Here is a 21,746-nt window from a genome sequence, read left to right as displayed (position 1 = left end):
GTCCATCTTGTTCTTTAAAAAGTATAAATTTTTTGAAAAAGTTTCAGAAAGTCAAACACCATTTATGCAGTTTTAGAGTTGTCTTACTACTCAAAAGTTTTTCTGAAGCTGGTCATGTAAATGATATTTATTTTTAAAGTCAAAATTGACTGTGTATTTAAATGACTTGGAGGGGTTCCCAAATATAATGAGTAAAATCAAAGTGTTCATCTTGTTTCCAGAAAACTTACTGATCCAAGTGAAACTTTTTTTTTTTTTTTTTTTTACATGGAAAATAAAAGTAAACATAGTAATATGGGTAAAAAGAGAAAGTTATTATCACCCATTGCAAGTCATTCAGTTCCATTAGGGTTATAAACAGTATCTGTCTAGGATGGCCTTTTGACTTTCAGATACGAAAATTACGAGTGTGATAGTGATTTCACCTGCCATCAAACTCCTTCTATTATGACAGAAAATATATTTGAGTGAAGAAAAATGTTATTAAAACACTGTACAGAGTTTTAGTTTTTCACTTTAGTTCTTTTTAATCCATCTGTCTTCAGAACAATTCTTTTAATTACTGGGCCTACAAATTGGGTCATTAGGAAATATCCAGAATGCCACGTATGTGCACATGTGAAATGATGAGTGGAAGTTAAAAATATGGGTTGAAAACCTATTCACTGCTGATGATCTTATTAGGAATAGGTTTTTTTGTTTTCTTTTATTTTTTTACCATAGACAATGATTCTGTGGTGCTTACTCGGGAAAATAGGTGGTATGAATTATTTCTCATCTGAAATGATGGTGGAGTATGCATCCATTGCAGGTTTTATCGGAACATTGCTCCAATAAAGAAGGAAAATTCTGGATAATGAGCATTAGTTTTATGGTAGTCATTCATTATACTCTTTAACAGCACAGAAAATGTACATTAGGTAACTTTTTCTATTCCCTGTCCACTGATGGATTTGAACTGATTAGCAGGTGTTTGTTGTGTATTTCTTCTTTGAGTGCACTGGTGGGCATGTAAATTGCATCCTGCTGCTATTTTTAAAGGTCCTCCTGACAGAATCCCACCACCAACAAGACCTCTGCCAACAGTGCCCCCACATCGCTCAATCCCTCCAGTAGACCCACGGAAGAATGACAGGCAACCTAAACCTCCCCGGCAACCCAGCGGTGACAAACCTACCTATCCTGGAGCCAAGCCTAACATCTGTGATGGGAACTTCAACACTCTGGCTATTCTTCGCCGGGAAATGTTTGTTTTCAAGGTAGGAGGCTGTGAATTTTTCAATGTTATATCAAATGTCTACATTTATACTGTTGTTTTGTTTTGTTTTCTTTTGTTTCTAAAAGCAAACTCCCATTCATCATAACTCCACTTTCCCAGTCTGCTCACAGTTAGAAAGTTCAAGAAATAAATTAAAAAATAAACATACACATGGCTTAAACGTCTAGCAGAGGACTGCTGTAATGTTCTATTTCGGGAAAATGACCATGTCAGCAGAAACTGTAATGCCTCCAAATGTAAGGGTAAATAAATGCTGCATGTTATGGAGACATAAAAAGTGTAAATTAACTCAGGAATAATAGGAATGATTTTGTTGGGAATACAGCCAAATCCAGACATACAGTAGATCTTGTGTCTTCAACACTTTTTTTTTTTTTTTTCCCCTCATGGAACTATAATTTTAACTTTACAAGTAGATCTGTAATTTCCAAAGGAAGTTTGTCATTGTGTTGTGATTGCATTGAAACCACAATATCTAAGTAAAGGTCTTTGCCACAAAAATCTTATTACAAATGTGCCATTGTTTATTTCCATTCATCTTCTTGCTCTGAGATGGTAAGTGTGGTATATACAATAAATCAAAATAGACAAATAAAACTGAAATGCAATCTTTTGGTAGAAGAATTTCGCTAAGTCTCATGGACATCAAAGCTATGTTAGGAGGTGATCTGCAGTATAGTTTCCAGAAGGCATTGAATGTTGAAGAATAATTACAGAGTAATTACTTTTCACTCTCTTAAATCTTAAACAAATTTGTTGAGAGGTAGTGCTGTGCAAATGTTCCATAAAAAAGCAACAGGATAATCTATTATTTTGAACTACTGGTGTGTCCAATTTGCTTAAGCAATAGGAAGTGTTGGATCTTTGTTTTGTAAATATGTGATATTCTTTTAAACTTCAACATTATAGGTAGAGAAGAAGGGCCTTTCGCATGAACAGATAACACTTTTCAGTACAGCAATAGTGTAAGTACAAGGAAAGTGCAATGAATTTGTCCCAAAAGATGAAGCTCCCAATGCAGTGGCTTTTGATGTCCTTTCTGATAGGACACATTTCTCCTTTATATGTTTTCTTTTTATGTAATATATCACTCCAGATAAATCTTAGTAGTAATGCTACCCAGCTTTTCACTTTATTTAGCATACCAAAAAAAATACGTACAAATAGCTCTACATGAATTCATTCGAAATTATTAAACTACCTTCACAACCCAATGAGCAGGAAATATTTCTCCCATAAGCAGCTAAGGATTTTGCCAGCCCTGGGGCTGTCAGCCCTTTCCATTTAAATAGATGGTATATTTTCAAACACTGGGAGGTCCTGAACCATCAGTCTTTTATGACTGAAACTCAAAGGTTAAGGAAGAATCTAATTTTCTAACTTGACATTAAACAGGATATTAAAATGCCTACTTCAATCTCATGTTATCCACCCCAAGAGCAATAGAACATATTCTCATTTATTTTAGACATAAATTGACAAATAGTGAAATGCTATCTCACTAATACAAAAATTCCTGTCTAGCCAAGTCTGTGTTCCTGGATAAACAGGTTCACTACCATTACTAACCACTCTTACCCATTCTAATTGAAAATAAAAATTAGGTTTTCTTCGAAAGTGTTTACTGCTTACTGCCTTAACACCACATATTTACTAGACAGTTACTATACTTACTAGTATGCAAACTGCATTTGTGTTCCAAAATTAAAACTCCATTCATGATCCACACCCTAATGAGGAAACACAGTAAAACTTTGCTGGGGAAAAATGACCAGTAACAGAGTGTTTACAGATTTAATGTTTAGAGTCTGCCTCTCCAAAATGAAGGTGTTGCAACCATAAAAGCAACGTGTTGGAAAGGGAAGAAAGATATGGCCTTTGCCCACATTAATTTATTTAAGGGTCTAACAGTTCTCCTTTTCTCCTCAGGGTACCTGGGAGCTTGACAAGGCAGGACTTGGGTTAGCACATTGAGCAATAGAGTTTCCTTAAGTATACAAATCTTGAGTTTGTTGTCTGAGTGTCTTTGAATGCTCGATTACTAGGCCTTAAATTTCTGGTTTGTACATTAATTCGCTACTGAAGATTTTTGTCTGCTAAAGGAGTTTCATTATTCATTCAAGGTGGGGTTTTTTTGGCAGAGGGGAGTGACTTTTGGTTTATGAGGCAGAATACAAAAGGAGCAGGAAAGGGGAGAAGAAATTAGAAAAGTCAGGAGTTGTTAGTAATTTTCAGCTTACTTTGCAGAATCTCAGGGGAGCAGGTTATAATGAAAAGCTCAGCATGTCAGACTCTAGAGGGAGCAGGACAGGAATTCATTTTTAGATGGTGTAAACAGGAATAGGGGCTGAATACAGGCAAAGCATCCAGCAGTGGATGAAGCAAAGCTGGAGGTTCTGTGTTCTGACACACCAAAAAACAAACCTATTTGCCCTTGCCCCTTAATGCTAGTACAAGGATAGACTGGGAGGGCATGAGTGATGGGCTCAGAGCCAGGAACAGAGATGGAGAAGAAGTGGGGCTTGGTGGCAGTGCTGTACCAGGTGGAAACAATTAAAGAAGAATTACTACCTTCATTGGAAGAATTATTGCTGGATAGTTCCCAGATGAGTTAAATTAATAAAGTTGGAGGCTAATCAAATGATATCCTTTTCTTTCTTTGTCTTTATCCACAGGTCTGTAATGATTGTATAGTGGCATATTTTACTGCCTTCTGAATGGCATGTATGCCATGTACCAACTTCAAATTGAAAATAGGCACTCTTTTATCTCATGGGCAAGTCTCAAGCTCAGGAGCTCAATTTGTTTAAATAGTCCTTGAAATTGCTTGGGAACTCAGCCACAGAGCTGAAGAATGTGAGCCCATTTAATAATTAAATTCCAATTTAAACATTAAACCGAAGCATGAAAGATAACAGTTTGAGATACACTGTGGATTTTTGTAGTAGATTACAAACAATATTAATTTCGAGAAGATTGTTTTCTCTTGGTTGTTGAGCAATTAGGTATACTAAAGAGTATCAGAATATTAGAAACAATTTCTATGTTCAGTCAAATTGATGAGTTTTGTCTGTGGTTTTAAGACTATCTGACATTCTCAAATGGATATATCCAGGGTAAAACAATAACAATAAACTTAAAATGGAATTCACTCTTATCCATCCCTTTTTTTTGTTTTGCCATCACCTTAATAAAGTAACCATTTTAGTAAGACTTGATAAAAAATTGTAGGGTTATAGAAATTAAATAAAGAGGAAATGTTCTTGATCTGTCATGTACCATAAACACGGAAGTAAAGCAACCAACTTGTTAAAGATTCCCCAAAGATCACCAAATAAATTACACTTTGGTAGATCAGTTGTTTTAGTAGCAATGATTGGATTTTAAGGAAAAAATAAATTCATCAAATATACATGGATTACTGACATATAAATGTTCTGTCCCAAAAGGACTTCTTCCTGAATTCCATAAATTAGATGTCCTTAAAATGCGCTGCTAGCCATAAGGCTTGGGGATATGGTATACTATAGAAAAAAAATGTTAGTTAAAATCAATGCAGTGTAACTATTGGTTTCAGTTGTCAATAACTGGTATTTTAAAAGTGTATGAAGTCTTTCTTAATTGAATGCATTTTCTTGTAACTGGTTTTGTTTAATACATGCTTGAATTGGTATAAGAAACCATCAGGACAGAAAAATTTCTATGCCAAAATTCATGAGTGCCAAGGTTTTATCTTGAGATTTCAATTAGCTTCTGTATTTATGCTGAATGCAATTAGTATTTAGCTGTCACTCTTGCCAATCTTTTCTCTAGTTATTTTCTCCCTCTCTTTAGTTAGAACTCCCCTGGGACACAGAAAATGGCTGAAAATGGAGAAAAACAAATTGTTCTTCCTTTTCTGGGAAAGTTGTGCAGAGTGGCATGACACTGTCTGCCTTTAATGGAAGAACCTCTCAGCCATTGTATATAGGAATATGTGGTGTCAGACAATACTGTCTTCTCCTTAAAGTCTCCAGAGAGTACCTCCAGGGCTACTGCGTCATGAAAAGGAACGCAATTGTCTAAGGTCATCAGAAAAGATCCATTAGTGAAGAGGTTTACAGCATAGATTTCTACTTTCCTCCTGTGTTCTGTGCAATTCACACTGCTTTTCCAGTCTTCTGTAGCAAAACAATTTCACAGGTAATATAAGATGTCCTATCAATAAAGGTACTTATGTAAACACCTTCTGAATCTTTCACACAGTTAAAAAAATGTTGAAGGGAGCCAATGGTTACACAGAATGTATTCTCCCTCAAAGGATGCAGATAATTAACAGTGGTTGCTTCTTCTGTTATTTTTGAGGCGCGTATAGCTTGTGTGTGACTCTGTGTGCTGATTGTTCCTTGGCAACAAAATTACCTCTTGCTCTGCTTCAACAATCTGTGTGACTGCTGTTAATATCCCTTTTTTATTTTTTAATGTCCTTTTGAAGTTTCACAGATTCTAGCAAAACACTTAGGTTTTTGAACAGGCTTCGTCTAGAAGAGTGCTAAATGTGTGGAATTTGTCCTGCATGATCAGCAAGTTAGAGGGACAGGTCACTGTTCTTTGTTTATGTGACCCAGGTTTTTGCCTCACAGAAAAACATCTGATAGAAGTTGCACTGGTCTTTGCTTTGTTTAATGCTAAATGCTTAAGAAATAAATGAATGGATCTTATATAATCAATAATGTTTTTAGTATTCATGTTGGAAATTTAACTCAGTCCTTGAACAGCACTTTTATCCGTTGTCATATAGTAAGGTGTTTGTTGAAATGTAATATAAATGTAAGAGGAATAAGCTTGTCTGTCAGACAAATAGCAGTTACAGATCAGAGAAATGTCTTCTGAAATGTTAACATTACAGATGGTAGAATATGGAACCAATTTTAGGAAGGCCTTAACAGGCTGTGTTTTACTATTTAATAGTAATTTCTCTACAACTTGCAGAAATTTGTTTTCTGACTCTTCATCTGCTAAGAACCATTGTAAAAACATTTATGACGTGCCAAAGAAGCCAAGCCAATTAGGCTGTCATTACCCCTTGGCATTAGTTTAGACTGCAGTTTCTTTCACACACAACTGTATAGATGCTATTTAATATCCCTTTCAGAATTATGTATTTATATAGAGCATGCTGTTAAACACAAAGGAAAAAAAATAAAAACTGTTTCTTGATGTGTGGTAAACATATGAGGAATTTTTAAAGCATTTTGGCATTGGCTATTTAATCAGAACTGCTAGGTCTAATAAAAAATCCATGAGATGGAGGAGAAATGCTAATAATAAGAAGTAGAGACAAAGAAACAGCTACAGTATGAGACTTGACTCCACCGTATTTGAAACCATACATTTTTTCAAAGCTCTCTTGGCCTGTTTGTGTAACTGTTTTTTGTCGTATGATGCTGTGGATGTCTGGGCTGACAGCTGCAGCCTGGGAAAGTTCAGCAGAGGATGCTGTGGAATTAGACACTTTGTGATCTGAGAGGGAAAGCCACTTAACATCTCACTGTAAAAGACAGGGAACAGGAGGTCAGAAGTAGCTAGGTCTGCAGAGAGCAGACTCCTTTCCCCCTACCTTTTATATCACTATGTCAGGAAGAACAATCTGATGGAATTTGCCATTTTTTAACTCATCAGGGAGGAGGACTGCTTTAATTCAGGTAACTAATGTTATATGTTGAAAAGGAAAGAGTAAAGCAGAAAAAATTAATGGGTGATTCGATGTATCACAGTAGACCAAGCCCATTAGAAATGTACAGAATGGATGTTTTGTGGCATAAAAACAAATTGTAGGATGTCAAGAAGGAAAAAAGCAGGAATTGATGGAATACTAAGAAGTCATAGCTTGTATGTTTTAGATAAATGGATACTTTTGCTGACAGAGATAAAAAAATTTTCAAAATTTTACCTAAACTTTTTAGTGTGCTTCTAAGCTAGGGAAGGGTTTTAGCTAACACATTTCACAGGTTTAAAATGGAAAGCAGTCTGTTCATCACTGTATGAAAAGTAGGTGGTATATTCCATCCAGCTGCAGAGGAATTTAGACAAGAATATAATCACCTGGGTTATAATTGTACCAGAATAGATCAGTTAAAAAGTCCTTCTACCCTCTCATCTTTTGAAAAATTGTCTTGGACTTTATTTTACATAGTTTCATGTCCATTTGAAAGGTGACAAGCCAGTCATAGCTATACTTGTTATCTAGCACCTACTAACCTACAGGTATATTTGTACACATATAAATGTTGTGTATAGAAAGTTCTAAAAAATCATATTATTAGGGCTTTATTTACAAGAGCAAGAAACTTGTGAGCAACTTGAACTGTACTATCTGGTTAATAAAATTCCTATTATTCATGTACTAGCCCATTAAAAACACAACCTTAGCAGGATGCGTGACTCAGTATCTTCAGCAGGACTTTAGATTTGTCAGAAGAAAGAGTGCTATTTTTTTCCAGAAGGCTATGTTTTCATTGGCAAACAATGTGGTGTAGAAGGATTTGATCAGTAGCAGAGCAGATGGTACTGAGCTCCTCTCATGTCCATCATGTGTGCTTTGCTTTTAATTAGATACAGTCTGTCCTCTGAGGCCAAACTGTTCCACTATGCATGTGGTTCAGATTTTTCAGAAGGGCAGCTATCCCTTAGACACTGGCGTCTTTGACTGTGGACCCCTCAAGAGTGTACCGAACAAGTGTTTCATCTACTGCAAGTGGTGTTACCATCTTATTAGCTTGTAATTGCTCACACCATCTTGACCCAAATAAACCCCCACATGCAAAACACATATTGTTCCTTCTGCTCATAGCATTTTTTGCATGACATGATGGTACTTGTTACTTGACTATCTCCATACTGCAAGTTGGGATGATGTGCATTGCCATGCAGTCTATGGAGAAGAGGTAGATTTGACAGCTGTGCTTAGGCATCACCTTGACCTTACAGACTAATATCCTTCTGAATTTTCATTTCCCTGAAAGAAAAAGAAGACAGAATGCTTTGTTTAAATTCAATTTTAATGTAATAAAAAACTCTTTCAGTGTAAACACTTACAGATTAAACACTGGAACAGATTGTTCAGAGAAGCTGTGGAGTCTCCATCTTTGGTGATACTCAAAGCTGACTGGACATAGAGTGGGTCAACTGGCTGTAGTTGACTCTGCTTTGAGTAAAGGAGGGGGCTGAATCTCCAGAGGTGCCTTCCAACCTCAACACTTCTGTGATTTTGTGTAGCAATTGAAATATAAGCACTGAAAGGGCATTGCCTCCCAAAACATTTACGTGTTTTCTTTACTTTCCTCCAAAGGAGGGATTGAGTATTTCTTTGTACTCCCCCAAAACCTCCAGAGATCCCTTCTAACCTCAGCCATTCTGTGATTCTGTGAATCCACTGAAATGCTACTGTTTAATCCACTCATTTTCCAGTAGCATTAGATCCATCATCTCTTTTGGGACATGACTCTCACAGGCAATATCTAGTGAGATTTGGTCAGGAGACTGTTTTTTGACTTCTGTATTCAGCTCATAAGAAGAGGCCAGGCAGAGAAGACTGGGGTGTGTGGCTGCTGCTCACAAAGCACTACCAAGGAGACTGCAGGGGAGGAAGCGTCCACCCCTTCCCACTGTGCAAAAGACCCTCTGCTGTCTGCTTCCCCTCTCTCAGCTTTCACAGGAAGTTACCCTCCTTTCCAGGGTCAGGCACTGGGGTAAAACACTTTATTCAATGACTGACCTGGTTGTGTCTCTCTGAGACTCTCAGCATCTCACGAGCCATTAATACCCAAAAAATACACTCCCTACCCCAGACAGTCCTTGCAGATCAATGAAAGCTACTTTAGACTTCAAGAGTTTTCAAAATGGATGGACAGACTGAGTTAACAGAAATACTTAAGTGCTTTTGTGAACCCATATATAAACATGGCAGTAGGATTTGGGGCAATGTTCATAAAGATTTGGACAGTTAAATGTGAATCTTAACAAAATCTTCTTTCTGATATAGTTTTAATCTAATAAATACTGGAAAATGTGAGACTAAGTATTAGTCATTCTTTAGAAGCTTTTTCCCCCCCTATTTATTTATTTCTTTGTTTTTAATTAGAGTGGAACTGGTAGAATCTGAAGATCTCTTGTTACTCTCTTAATGCAAAAGTATAGAGTGGGTCAAATCTTTGTATGTTCTTAGGAAAATAATTGTAACGATACTGAATAAAAAAAAATTCTAACTTTTCTTGATCCCCAAAAGAATAATCCACAGGGTCCTCCAACAAATGATAGCATGCTTATATGGTGCTACCTATGTATTTAGAATTGCTATTTTTCTTAGTCATTGCATACAATTGTTCCTTTTTTCTCACAGTATGTCAAGAGGTTGTTCTGAAATCTAGTTGACCTTTAACTTAATTCTCCTTTCAATCACAAGTTTTACATACTATCAAGTGCAAGAAATATACAACAATTATAATTCTGCGTAGCACTATTAAATAAGTGAAAGATATTAAAAATACAGATAAACAAATGCATGTGAAAGACTTTGATCTGGCAATTTTATTTCTTATGAATAACTCAAGCCTGGACAAAAAAAGGGGAAAATGTATGCATATAAGCCCTCATAATCACTTGAGTAAGGGCTAATGATGTGAATTAAAGTTGAAAGATCAAATCCTTTTTTTTTTTTTTCCTCACAGTTACAGTATTTGCTTGTTACAATCAGACAATCCTGTAACCCCATTAATTTTTTACTTTTTAATTTACTACAACAAAAAAGATGAACAAAAGGCATTAACTGGATACTAGGGAACAAAAGGTATTTAATTTTGTAGAACTTGCCTGTTTTCCGAGACCCAGTGTTTCAGTGAACTGATTAAAAATAATTCATTAGCAAGAGAATAGAAAAAACATTATTGACAAAAAATAATTCAAAAACTCACAGCAAGGAATAATCTGAAATTAGATGGAGGCATATTTTCAATTTTGTACCACCAGCAAGTGTTATCTTGTTAATATTAACAATACATTTTAATTGGGGCTACATCCTCATGGAACCAAAGGGAGTAATTGCAGAAACACTTCAAACACAAGGCTTAATTAAAATTTCTTGTTGTACAAAATTGTGGCCTTTCAGCTAATTTAGGTAAACATTTTGGGAAACAATTGGAATACTTTCTAATGTAAGCTTCTTCAAGCAGTGGTATTGATCAGTCTTGGAAATATTTGCTTCATCTTGATATAGAGAGAAAGCTTTATATTCCAGAGGTATTTGTGTATTTTTAATTTCTTTGTTGTTTTTTTTCTTTTTTTTCTTTCCCCTTTCAAGGGATGAAGGGTCCACAATGGAGTTTAGCAGGCTTTTAAATTAAAAGAAACTAATTTCATTTGTTCCTCTGAATTAGTAATTTCCTATGGACTACTAAACAGTTGAGGTCTTAAATGACTTAAAACAACATCCATGTTTATTTTTTCGACAAATCAGTGAAATGCTATTCACAGTATTGAATATCTGTTGAAAAATATCAAGTTATAATAGATATTTATTTAAATCCTATATTTTCTTTTTTTTAATAAGTTATAGCTTGAATATTTTTAAATGTTTCCTTCCTTGCTTACTGAGTGAAAACTTGGCCCAGTTGAAAGCAGTGGGAAATAATTCCATTAACTGTTGCAAGATTTTGCTCAGACTAAAATACCTCCGACATGACAGGTAGACGTAATACATTTTAGGTAAAATAACACAAGAAACAGCAGATTACCTTATAGTACCAAGTATATGAAATAAAAAACTGTTTTTCTGTATAAGATAAAATTTGATTATAATACATGTCCAATCTATAAATCAAAATGAGGCAGAGATCATTTTAGTTAATGATTTGACATATCTGTCCAGTGAGAATATCTTCACTGAGGAGAATAGGCTGTATTAGGTCAAAGGTTATAGATGATAATGACAGATTTCAACCCTTTCCCATTGTTCCCAACAATACACCAGTGGTTCTCCTCAATGTCATCATGATGGAGCCTTTGCTGATGTTTTAGAGTGACGTCTGGCCTGCCCTTTATAACACCCACAGTCATTTACTGCTTCAAATTGCAAACTCCCAGCTTATCTGTAATCAGATGTAATTTACAATATTGCATATTGACTGTTAGAAATTCCTTCACTTTCTTCATTATCTAATCCCTGCATCTGAGTGACAGAAAGTGAGCAAAGACAATCAAATATTTACTGGTTTCATATTTGCATTATCATGACAGGTGTCACTTTGCTCTGCTCTTTGCTGGAAATGCCACTCTTAATGGCCTGTTTTTCTTTTTTGCTCTTTCTGTCAACCTCAAAGCTGAGTCACTCCAAGAATATTACTGTTCATCCACTGATTACAGTGGGAACTTGTACAGTCTTTTCCTCATCCTGCCACTTCCATGGGAGAGGTTTACATAGCCTTGGCCCATGCTGCTCATAGCTAGATTTGTCACCAAAATTTATTTATTTTCATTGTCAGCACAAATTTGTGGATTGTAGGCATTAAACTGAGATCAAACAGCATATATTAATTTCTTAGCTTGCAGCAGCTTGAATCCAAAATGACCCCCATACACTGTCTTGTAGTGTTTCTTATGATTGTTTAATTCATATCCTTAACAATATGAAAGACTAAGTTATCAGCAACATATTTTAAACTCATGTTGTATATTTTAAAAATCTGAACTTGCTTATGCCATGGTCTGCACATTTACCAGAGTGTGGACTTCTGTAAGCCATTTGATTACTTATAAACAGCCTCTTGTTAGCCCTTTATCCAAGTGTTTAGTTAGCGAGTTTGTTAGTTTTGATCTGTCTCAGAATACTTGTCTCCTCAGTTGCCCAATTGCAATGGCTAGATTTTGGGACAAAAGCTTGGGACATTTTGGCCTTTGGAGTATTGCATTAGTTGACTTTCATGGCCACTGATGTTAATACAGGAACAGAAAATGAAGCTTAACAGAAATATATACTTATTCTTTGCATTTAGAAACATTGGCATGTATAAAATTAGACGCGTTCTTTCATTCTTTTGCAAAGAAACCACAGCTCTGACCTGAATAACTACGTGTTTTCCACTTGGCAATTTCAGAAATCTTACATGAACGTATACCAACCCATGCAGTTTTGAAGGTTGATATGCATATTTTCATATATACGTGTTATAGATATGCATATTTGGACAGGGGTGGTATGGCACTGAAATGAGTAGGCTAAATGCTCTTCTATTTCCCCTACACAGAGTGAGACACCCCCTTGGGAGCCCCAGCCTGGTTAGGGCAGCTTCAGTCTCTTGTTTATGCATGCACTGTCCTAAACTAGTGCAACCAGGAGGAAATACTTAAATTACTCACTGTTTCTTGCTCCCACCTGTGGTTCTGACATGACTCACCGGGGCACTGCACTTTCTTTTGGTCTCCTCAGAGAATCCACGCAATGTACAGTGTGGGAAAGGCAGGGGGACAGGGTAGATGGTAGCATGAACACATACTGCATCTGCACAACATCATATCATATTGCATCTGTATTGCAAAATCATGAAATTTGGCTTCAGTGATTATAAAGCTTCAAGGAAGGGACATGGTTATTTTAGGTCTTCAGAGAGGTAACAAATGTCTATGTGAGAGTTACCAACACAGCTGGTTTGGTGGGTTGTGCTTGTGTATGTGTGTATGACACGTACATTGTGGTTTCCATCAGCTCATGCTATGTCGTCACCCACTGACATCCATCTCTCTTTACAACTTGTAACATTACTGTTCTTTTAGGAACATTTTTCCCAATTTTCATTTATTCTTTAATTTTTTTCCTTCTTTTTTATGAGTGCTTTCCTATTACTAGTCATAGAATAACATAATCATAGGTAGACAAAATATGATTATTATGATTTCATTAGAATGGTTGGTCTATTTTGCTCAGACAAATGCGGAGTCAACAATTTCACACAGATCAAGTATCATTCGGGGCAGGGAGGAAGAGTGGGAAAAGTTACAGACAAAATGTAGGCACACAAACACAAATATTCCTTATTCTCTTCTCATGGCCCAAGATGCATAGCAGAAATAAATTACAAACAACTGGGGTGCAAAAAAAATCACTAATTTTTCTATAGGATCCTGGATGGTACATTTGGTCTTCCCCAGGAAAGCAATTTCATTTCTAAGGCCTGTGCTATTGTTGGTAAGGCAACAGACATAGTGGTCAGACCACTATGGAATGTGCAGCTGAGAAAAGAATCTTAAAAATACTTTTATATTGATATCGTGTCTATTTCTGGGGAATTGCACATTTCATTAAAGGCAAAAAAAGGTAGTCCAATGTTCTTGATTTTTTTTTTTTTTTTTAATGTAATGAAAGAGTGAAAGAAGCTGTGAAAGTGTGGAAGAAAAGTGGAGAGTATGGCATATAATACCAGTCAGGACTTGGGGAATGAAGGCAGTTATAAAATTAGTACTACTGAGCTTTCAAATAGAATAGCAGGTCACATTTGTCAGATTTGAGCTAGCAAACTGTCTTTGAAAAGTATTGGTTACTTAGTTTCCCACAGAGCGCATCAGGAGGGGATTGAGTTAGTGTAAGTGCCAAGAAGTAGCTCTTGGTAAATGGAAAAGGAGATTTAACAAATGTAACCGTTATATTCATCATATATCCTGTGATATTTCTGAGAGCCATGATCATGTGGTTCACACAGCCTGTATAAACACAGGCTGCTCAGAAAGACAATCTTCATTCAAACTCAGTTTTACACTGTGATTTGTAAAGAAACAAGGATATGTACTGCAAAGCAGACATCTTCACCTCATTTTTTTATGTAACTGTTATTAAACCTTTTCACACTTTTTCATTATTTAGCCCCTAATATATACCTACCTGGTTTCAAAGACGGATCTATCAAGAATCCCTTGTTCGGATTATATTACATACACAGGCACATCTACTAATGAAAACATTTCATACTTTTTCTATGTGAGTCATCATTTTTAGAATATTTGCAGTCTAAATATAACATACATCTCAGTAGAAGATTTTTTTTCAATGCGATGAGAATTTTTTTCAGTTTTAATCAAGAAAATGAGTAACTATTTTATAATTTTAAAAGCCCAATTTTCTTATCTTTCTGTGATGCAGACTGCACCATTGCTCCATGAACTTATGAAACGCATTGACTTTTATGTGAACTCCACATGGGTATAGGCAACTGAATTGAGTTCAAGAAAATTTACAGATGGCTTTGTAGGCTTAAAGTTCAGTCACTACTGAGGAAATAAACAGTCAATTGCTCGTAAAGGCCTGATGTTCATCCTGTAGATGAAGGGTTTAAGGGGTTTGTGCATGTGCAGGTATACTGGGCTACAAGCCTAGATTCGATGTCTTTAGAGGTCTTTATTGTGCCTCTTTTATGGCTGGCTGTTTGTTCATATAAAATCATCATCATGTAGCAATGGGAACATTTTATAGAGTTTCAGTAATTCTAGTCATTTGGACAAAATCAGAATGAATTGAATATCTGAATTCAGTTAGGAATACAGCAGAAACTCATCCAAAGGGAGATAGTTATAATACTTTTTTTTTTTTTAATTGAATAATCAGTTGGCAAAGATAAAGCATTTGATGACATGACTCTCATGCCCAAGCTGTTACCGTTAATATGTTCTGGAACACATCAGAAAGGCGATAGTACTACCTAATATCATCTCTACCTGCACCATCGTGCAAGATCTGTAGCTGTCAGACTTGTAATCCAGATATAATGGACAAGTTCTGATGTTGAAGATTTTACAGGAAGAGCCAAATTCTTATGGAAGTATATGATAGTGACATGGTAATATTCCTCATAAGGCTCAGATCAACCCATGTTGTTGTTAGGGATCTCTGAGATTGCTGAATTTCATGTATAAGATCTAGTGTCGCCCAGTCACTGATGGTAACCAAAGACTCCGCAGCACATTTTAAAAATATTCTGCGTTATGTTCTTTCCTTGAACTGAAAATATTCTATAGATCCACTTACAGGTTTTGATTGCTTCAGAGTGGTTTTGAAAGGTTAATGTATACAAAGCAAATAGATGGATAAATGCCATTGCTACTGTCTACACAGGAAAAACAGAAAGGACAAATGGATGTACATCAAAAGTTCTATAAAGAGCTCACATACAGTTTGATAATGAAGAAATTATAAAATACATATTTGAATGTGACTGACAGAATTAAAATAAATTATATAAGGAAAGAATCATTTGCTAATGAGAACTGAGCTGTAACAAAATTAGGTTACGATATTTCAGAATTAAATATTAAGCAAATGTACATCAAAATGTTCTTAAATAGATTGCTTTCATAGAACACCAAATACTAACAGCAGTCTCAGTAGATGTTTATTTTAGAATTAATTTGCTCATATGCACTAATTTAAATTTGTTAGCTTGAAATGTAGAGAAGTTTTGGTGTTTTGTTTTTTATTATTTGTTTTGACCTGCACTGGAAAGGGCAACAGCAATCATATGCTGCTGAGCAGATGAAAGTTAGTAAGTTAGTTACTGTGGTTAGTTACTGCACTCAGCTGAGCAGAGACAGGCAAAGGCTGGGATTTAAATCAAGGCATGTCTTCCAAAAGAGCCGTGCTTGTGATTGCCTCTGCAAGTAGGCTGCGTTCACTGCATTTTTTTAAAGAGGTCCTTTCTCTGGCAGTTCACTATGAATTATACCAAGCTTGTTTCCTTAACCTCTTTGGGCATTTTTTAAGCTTAGGATCTATTTTAGGAGCTGCTTTTCTTTGTGCATGTGTGTGTATGTCTTATATGTTCAATATTCAATGAAGCACACAGGGTATTTGGATATAGTAACAGTCAATGAAATAGATGTCCAAAACCATTTCTGCACAGCAGATGACCAAACTGCATGAGCTACTTGGCTGAATATTTTGTTATATTTTGCTTAGGAAGAGGCAATGTAAGTTCACAGCATTGTGATATTTTTTCTTTTTTGCTTTATATTATGGAAGATATTTAGCGAAGTTTCAACATATAATACCTCAAATAAACTTCACAGTTATATTCTAAAAACAGTAATAGTTTTGTATTCCTTTTGTGTTGATGATTTTAGACAAAAGAATACCTCTCTGGCTGAGGGGCTCAGCTGTGTCCTGAGGTGGGTCCAGTGGAATCATCTGGAACCAAGTGGAACCAGCTGTGTCTGGCATGGGGCAGCCCCAGCCTCTCCTCTCAGAAGCCACCCTGCAGGTCCGGCTGCCAGAACCTGGGAACCCACACCCAATAAAAATGACTGAAGTATGAATTAGAGAAAGAGTGAAAGAAGGAAGCTTACAGAGAATAGAAGAAATTCAAAAATAAAATAAAGGAGAAAATCTGCATCTCAGATCTGCTACTGTGCAGCATGAGAAGTGGGAAAACCGGTAGTACTTTATTGAAATCACTACGAAAAGTCAGGAGAGGTTTCAGAGGGGTTACCAATGTTTTTTCTAATTGATTGTACTTCAGAATTTGGTGTTGAATGTGAAGGAGGAATTTTTGCTACAGCCTTGGTCATTATTCCTCTTGTTACATCCAGCGCCCTGTTGGTACATAAAACAGAAACAGAGCAAGACTGTACTTTACAATTTACTTTTATTTAGTGTCGATGAAGGAGATCTATGGAATAGTTTAAAAATTAGGGGAGAAAAAGGAGGTCTCTCTTGTGAAGAGAGGGTGTATATGGAGTGCCATAGCCCTTGGAAAATAAATGTTATTTTTCATGTTTTCTCTAATCTCTGAAGCCTGATTTCTGGATTACTGTAGCTTTTTTGTTTGTGTGGTTGATTGGTTGTTTTTATTTTTTAAGAAAAACATAGCAAGATATTTCAGCATGAGCAATGAAAAACAGTTTTGCACATATCTCAAATGAGCAGAAGTGGCTATTCAGGTAAATAGTTAGGACTGAGAATATGAAGCCAAGAAGTTAGATTTCAACATAAACAGAGCCATTTTTGACCTTGAATAAATTACTTGACATTACTTCCCTTTGTCAGTTACGTAGAAAAACAGATAAGAATTGTTACTAGGAAAAAAATATGTGCTACTCTCTAGCAAAGGTTTCCCAGGTAAAATCACTAGATAGTTTTTCTGCTTGAAAATGCATTTACACTACGGAACTTTACATGTCAGTTTCTCAGCTGAAAACAGGTACTTTAAAGCAGGCCCAGTGTCAAATTTCCTATAAGCAACAAATGGGTAAGTTTTCAATTTTTTTACTTGTTCCTGTGCTGAGTCACAGCAGTTAGTTCTTTTGTTCATGATGTTGGTTAGCATTAACATATTGTTAAGAAAAAGAATAAGATCATAACAAACAATGACTTCAATGTGTCTGGAGAAATGCTTTAGTGTCTGATTAGATGACAATAGTAAATGGTAATTAGCAGTGGTTAATAAGATGAATCAAGGAAGTGTATTCTTTGCTTTAGGATATAAGGAAGCAACAAAACTAGCACTAGGATTTGGTGATGCTTTCACATCCATTCATTTTAAATCCAATGAGTTGGTCTCATCTCCAGTGGGGACAGAATTGGGAGCTTCAGGATCCCAATTTAGAAGGTGTGGAGGTTTTCCTGAGCAATGTTAAATGCTCTGACTTCTCAGAGTAGTTCTCAGACCACATTTTTACCCTATTACAAGCATGCTGTTTTCTCAAACATATTAGGAAAGATTAATTGTCTCTAGAAGTTCAAATAAGTCATCTTCAATGACATTACACATTCATTTGCTGATGAACAGATAACAGTCTTTTGTAGTTTTAAAGGAGCTTTGTTTGTTGTTAATGTGAATCGGCTTAATAACAAGCTGAGCTAAAGTATTCTGTGTGTGTATACAATAGTTCATTTAGTTAATTGTTTCCTAAAATGAGCTAGTTTGGTAGCATTCATTTAATGTTTGAGTCCAGTCTTACTGCAACCAATTGTTTTCTGCTGTGGAATTATGGAAGAACTGAAACAGGGCTATTCGCTAAGTTTCTTTGAAAATCCTATATGGGAAAAAATTGCAAAACAGAAAAAAAAAAAAAAAGTAATTTCAACAGCCATTCTCATGACTGAATTGTGCCAATATTTTTTCTACGTTTAAGTCTCCTGAACTGTAACTCTCTTTTTCTCCTCCTGTAACTCTCTTTTTCTGCTCAATGAAAGGTATATCACAGAAAGTTGCTCAAAGGCATTTTATTCTCTTTTTCTTTCCTGTTTCGTGCAGTGGTGTCCTTTGAGTTGAATGCTATAAATTCCAAATTTGGAATGTTGAAAACTGATGTTATTAAATAAGTAGTGAAATTCCCCAAATGAGTAGGAACAAAGCCTTTAATCCCACATGTTGCAGATCCATTATTACCATCATTGAGATCCCCTGGTGAAATTCACATGAACCAATGACGTAGATGTGGAAAAGTGTCTTTTGGGATTAGATCAAGATTTTTAAAAGGATATTATATACCTTACATGCCCCAAATTCAGGACATTTCTTAATATTTCCATAAAGGTGTGTAATACGGGAACTCTCCTGGATTGCAGTCTTGAAATGTAGTCTCTTCAGCTTCTGTCCTCTGATAAGTTTCTCTGCACATAACTGGAACTCTTCATTATCTTCAAGAGAATAATTTAAAGTTATTGTACTAAACAGCTTAGTAGATTATTTACCACTGGCTGTTTTTGCAATACTCAGAGGGGAAAAAATTAGAAGGATACTCATTTGTCTGAAAGTTTCAGTTTGCTGCTCCTGCTTTGCATAGCTGCTGGATAAGTTTAATCTTCCATTGACAAAGGCTTGCTTTTGCACATGGTCAGAACTGGCTTGTGGGAGAAGACATGATCCAGTGTGAAACCTTGATGTGTTTTGTCAATAACATTAAGCTATTGTTATTAATTGGAATTCAACATTTAACAAACATTGATTTAGGGCAGAAGTATTACATTTACTTGCCTTTTTTTTTTTTTTTTTTTTTTTTTAATTAAATAGGCCAAGCAGTGATCCCAGTGGAATCTACCTATGGTAAAACATCTCTCTCTAGCAGCTGTAGATAATAAGTTTTCCAGTTTTGTATCTCATTACATCTTTTGGTGGTGAAATACCCTTAATGGCACTATATGTATACTTTAACATCAAGTCAGAGTCTCAGTATTGACTGAGATAGATTCACACAGAGATATTTTCTGTACAAGATGAGGGCATTTCGCAAATTACTGGCAGTTTCACACACTTTTTTATAATCTTTATCAAAATGTTATAATTTACAGTTGTGATTTGTCCTTGTAATTCAGCTGTCCCACTGTCTGCCTTAAGTCTTTTCCTGCCTTGCATACCCACAGTGAGTTTTAAGATTCCCTGTAAAACCAGCACAAAACCTAATTTTCCTGAAGTCACCTTAATCTTCACCTCCAAGTAGGTATAAAAGTTACCACTTGAAAAGTTTTCAATTTTTTCTTCTTTCTAGCTCTTTATAGATTTTTTTGAAAGTCTTTGACATTGGGCAGTGTTTCTGTTTTAGTAAGTATCATTTGGACCTCTGAGTCAGAATGTCACATGTCATTACTGAATTGCAGGTAGAGTTCATTAGGTATAAAATAAATGGCAGAGCTCTAGAGATTTTGCAGCATGTTGATGTTTTTTTGTTGGCAATAGTTGTTGGTCCAGAGATGCAGGAGAAAATGAGGTGCCGACAGAAGAAAGCTCCATCAATTTTGCACTAAAAACTCCACTAGTTTGTGTATTAGGAATGAACTGATGTATCTGGAGATTGCTTTTAATTCTCCTATCCATCAGTTGTGTCCTTAAAGGATCTGGAAGAGGTTTAAGGTGAGAATAAATACCAAATTTGAAATTAATTATTCATAGTAATACAGATTTAAACATTCATGTAAAAAAAAATGAGATGGCATCAATCCTTATCAGCATCAAATAGAAATAAATAAAATGAAAAGTACAAAAACTTTGGCTTAAAACTTATTCTGAAAGACTCAAACATGAAGAACAAGTTAACACAATCATCACTAAAGAGCTAATGTCAGTTTATTGCAAGATCAGGAGAAGACTGTGTCTAGCAACAAATTCTGAAAATTATGCGTTATGAACCAGATCTATTTACTCTAATACCTCCTTCATTCAAAGTACACAATGTACTACATTGCAGTCCCATCATCTAACTCTGATTTACATATGCACAGGAAAAAATACCTACAGCATCTACCTACAATGCAGAATGATTTATGTATAACCTCTGTTCAGGTTTGGTTTTTGTTTGTTTGTTTGTTTGTTTTTCTCTTAAAGGCTATATTGTCTTTAATTTTTCCTCAGAAGTATCCTATCTTCTAAATAAAACAAGTTTCATAATGATCAATTTGAGTGACTGCTCCTGCTTTTTCATCCTGCAATTATTCTTTATCTGTACAGTAGTTCTGAAGCAGCTTACAGTCTCTCCTTTCTCAATACCCATTTTCTGATTCTTAGATATATTGCTCGCTTTTCAATTGCATTTTGACTTTTTGTTTTGTTTTGTTTCAGTTCTGCTTTTTGAACTGGGAATAATTGTCCAAGTTTAAGTCTACAGTAATAATATTTAATGATCCATTATTATGTAAGATCCCAGCTGCACAGAAGTGATGGATATATTTGAAGCTATTGGGTAACTATGGATGCTTGCAGAAATGCATTTGCTAGCCATCAAGGAAAGGCACTAAAAGCTATGCATTAAAGTATGTGCTTGTCAGGCTTGGAATTAGAGTGAGTGTGACAAGTTGTGTCCAACCTGTCTGCAGGAGTCAATTTGTTTTGGAGAAAAAAAAAAATATATATATTTAGTAAATGTAGTGCAAAAAACAGTTTTTCAATATACAATATTTCTCAAAAGAGACAAAAATATGTTTATTCATTATAACCAAATACTCTGAGATGTGTTTTGTCAGAGAAACTGTTTCAAGCTATTTACTTCAAGTGTGAAAGAGCTTTCTTAGAGTGAAAACACTTTCCATGGACTACACCTCTTTGCAATTTCAATAATAGCTGTACTGTGTTGAAAACTTGTTTTCACTAATTGTACCTTTTTATCAAAATTCGGATGATAAAATTGCTGGTAAATATAACTTTGTTTAAGACAAATTACGTATATTTAGTTGTATGTGCTGAAATGAACCATTCTTTCAACAAGCAAAGCCTATCACATCAGAAACAACAGAAAGATCCTTGGCATGCTTTGCAGCCTCATGCTAGAGTTTCTTGAGTTCCAGTGTTTGAACCATGGCACTCTAAAGCTGCTCTGTCCATTATGTTCGTGAGAGAGTCAACCAGGAAAGTTAAATCTATGTAAACAAATTATTCTGTCAACCTCTGCCAATACTTACTTACCTTGCCCAATCTTATAAATTATCCGAACTTCCAGTTCTGCTCTCAGACATTTCCAG

At 35.5% G+C, this 21,746-nt stretch overlaps 1 protein-coding gene across 2 annotated transcripts in view; it reads left to right on the top strand.

Annotated features, from left to right (window-relative positions):
- The window catches only part of MMP16 (matrix metallopeptidase 16), a 184,776-nt gene that overhangs the window by 129,286 nt on the left and 33,744 nt on the right, over window positions 1-21,746 (top strand). For both annotated transcript variants that reach the window (XM_065053938.1, XM_005499462.4), the window contains one exon: window positions 1,042-1,259. In XM_065053938.1, coding sequence (XP_064910010.1) covers window positions 1,042-1,259 — 218 coding nt within the window. The remainder of the gene's footprint in view (window positions 1-1,041; window positions 1,260-21,746) is intronic.

This window comes from Columba livia, chromosome 2 (assembly GCF_036013475.1).
Source record: "Columba livia isolate bColLiv1 breed racing homer chromosome 2, bColLiv1.pat.W.v2, whole genome shotgun sequence".
Classification (NCBI taxonomy): domain Eukaryota; kingdom Metazoa; phylum Chordata; class Aves; order Columbiformes; family Columbidae; genus Columba; species Columba livia.
Note: the sequence above shows the minus strand (reverse complement) of the source record. Positions and strands in the feature narration are given on the sequence as shown.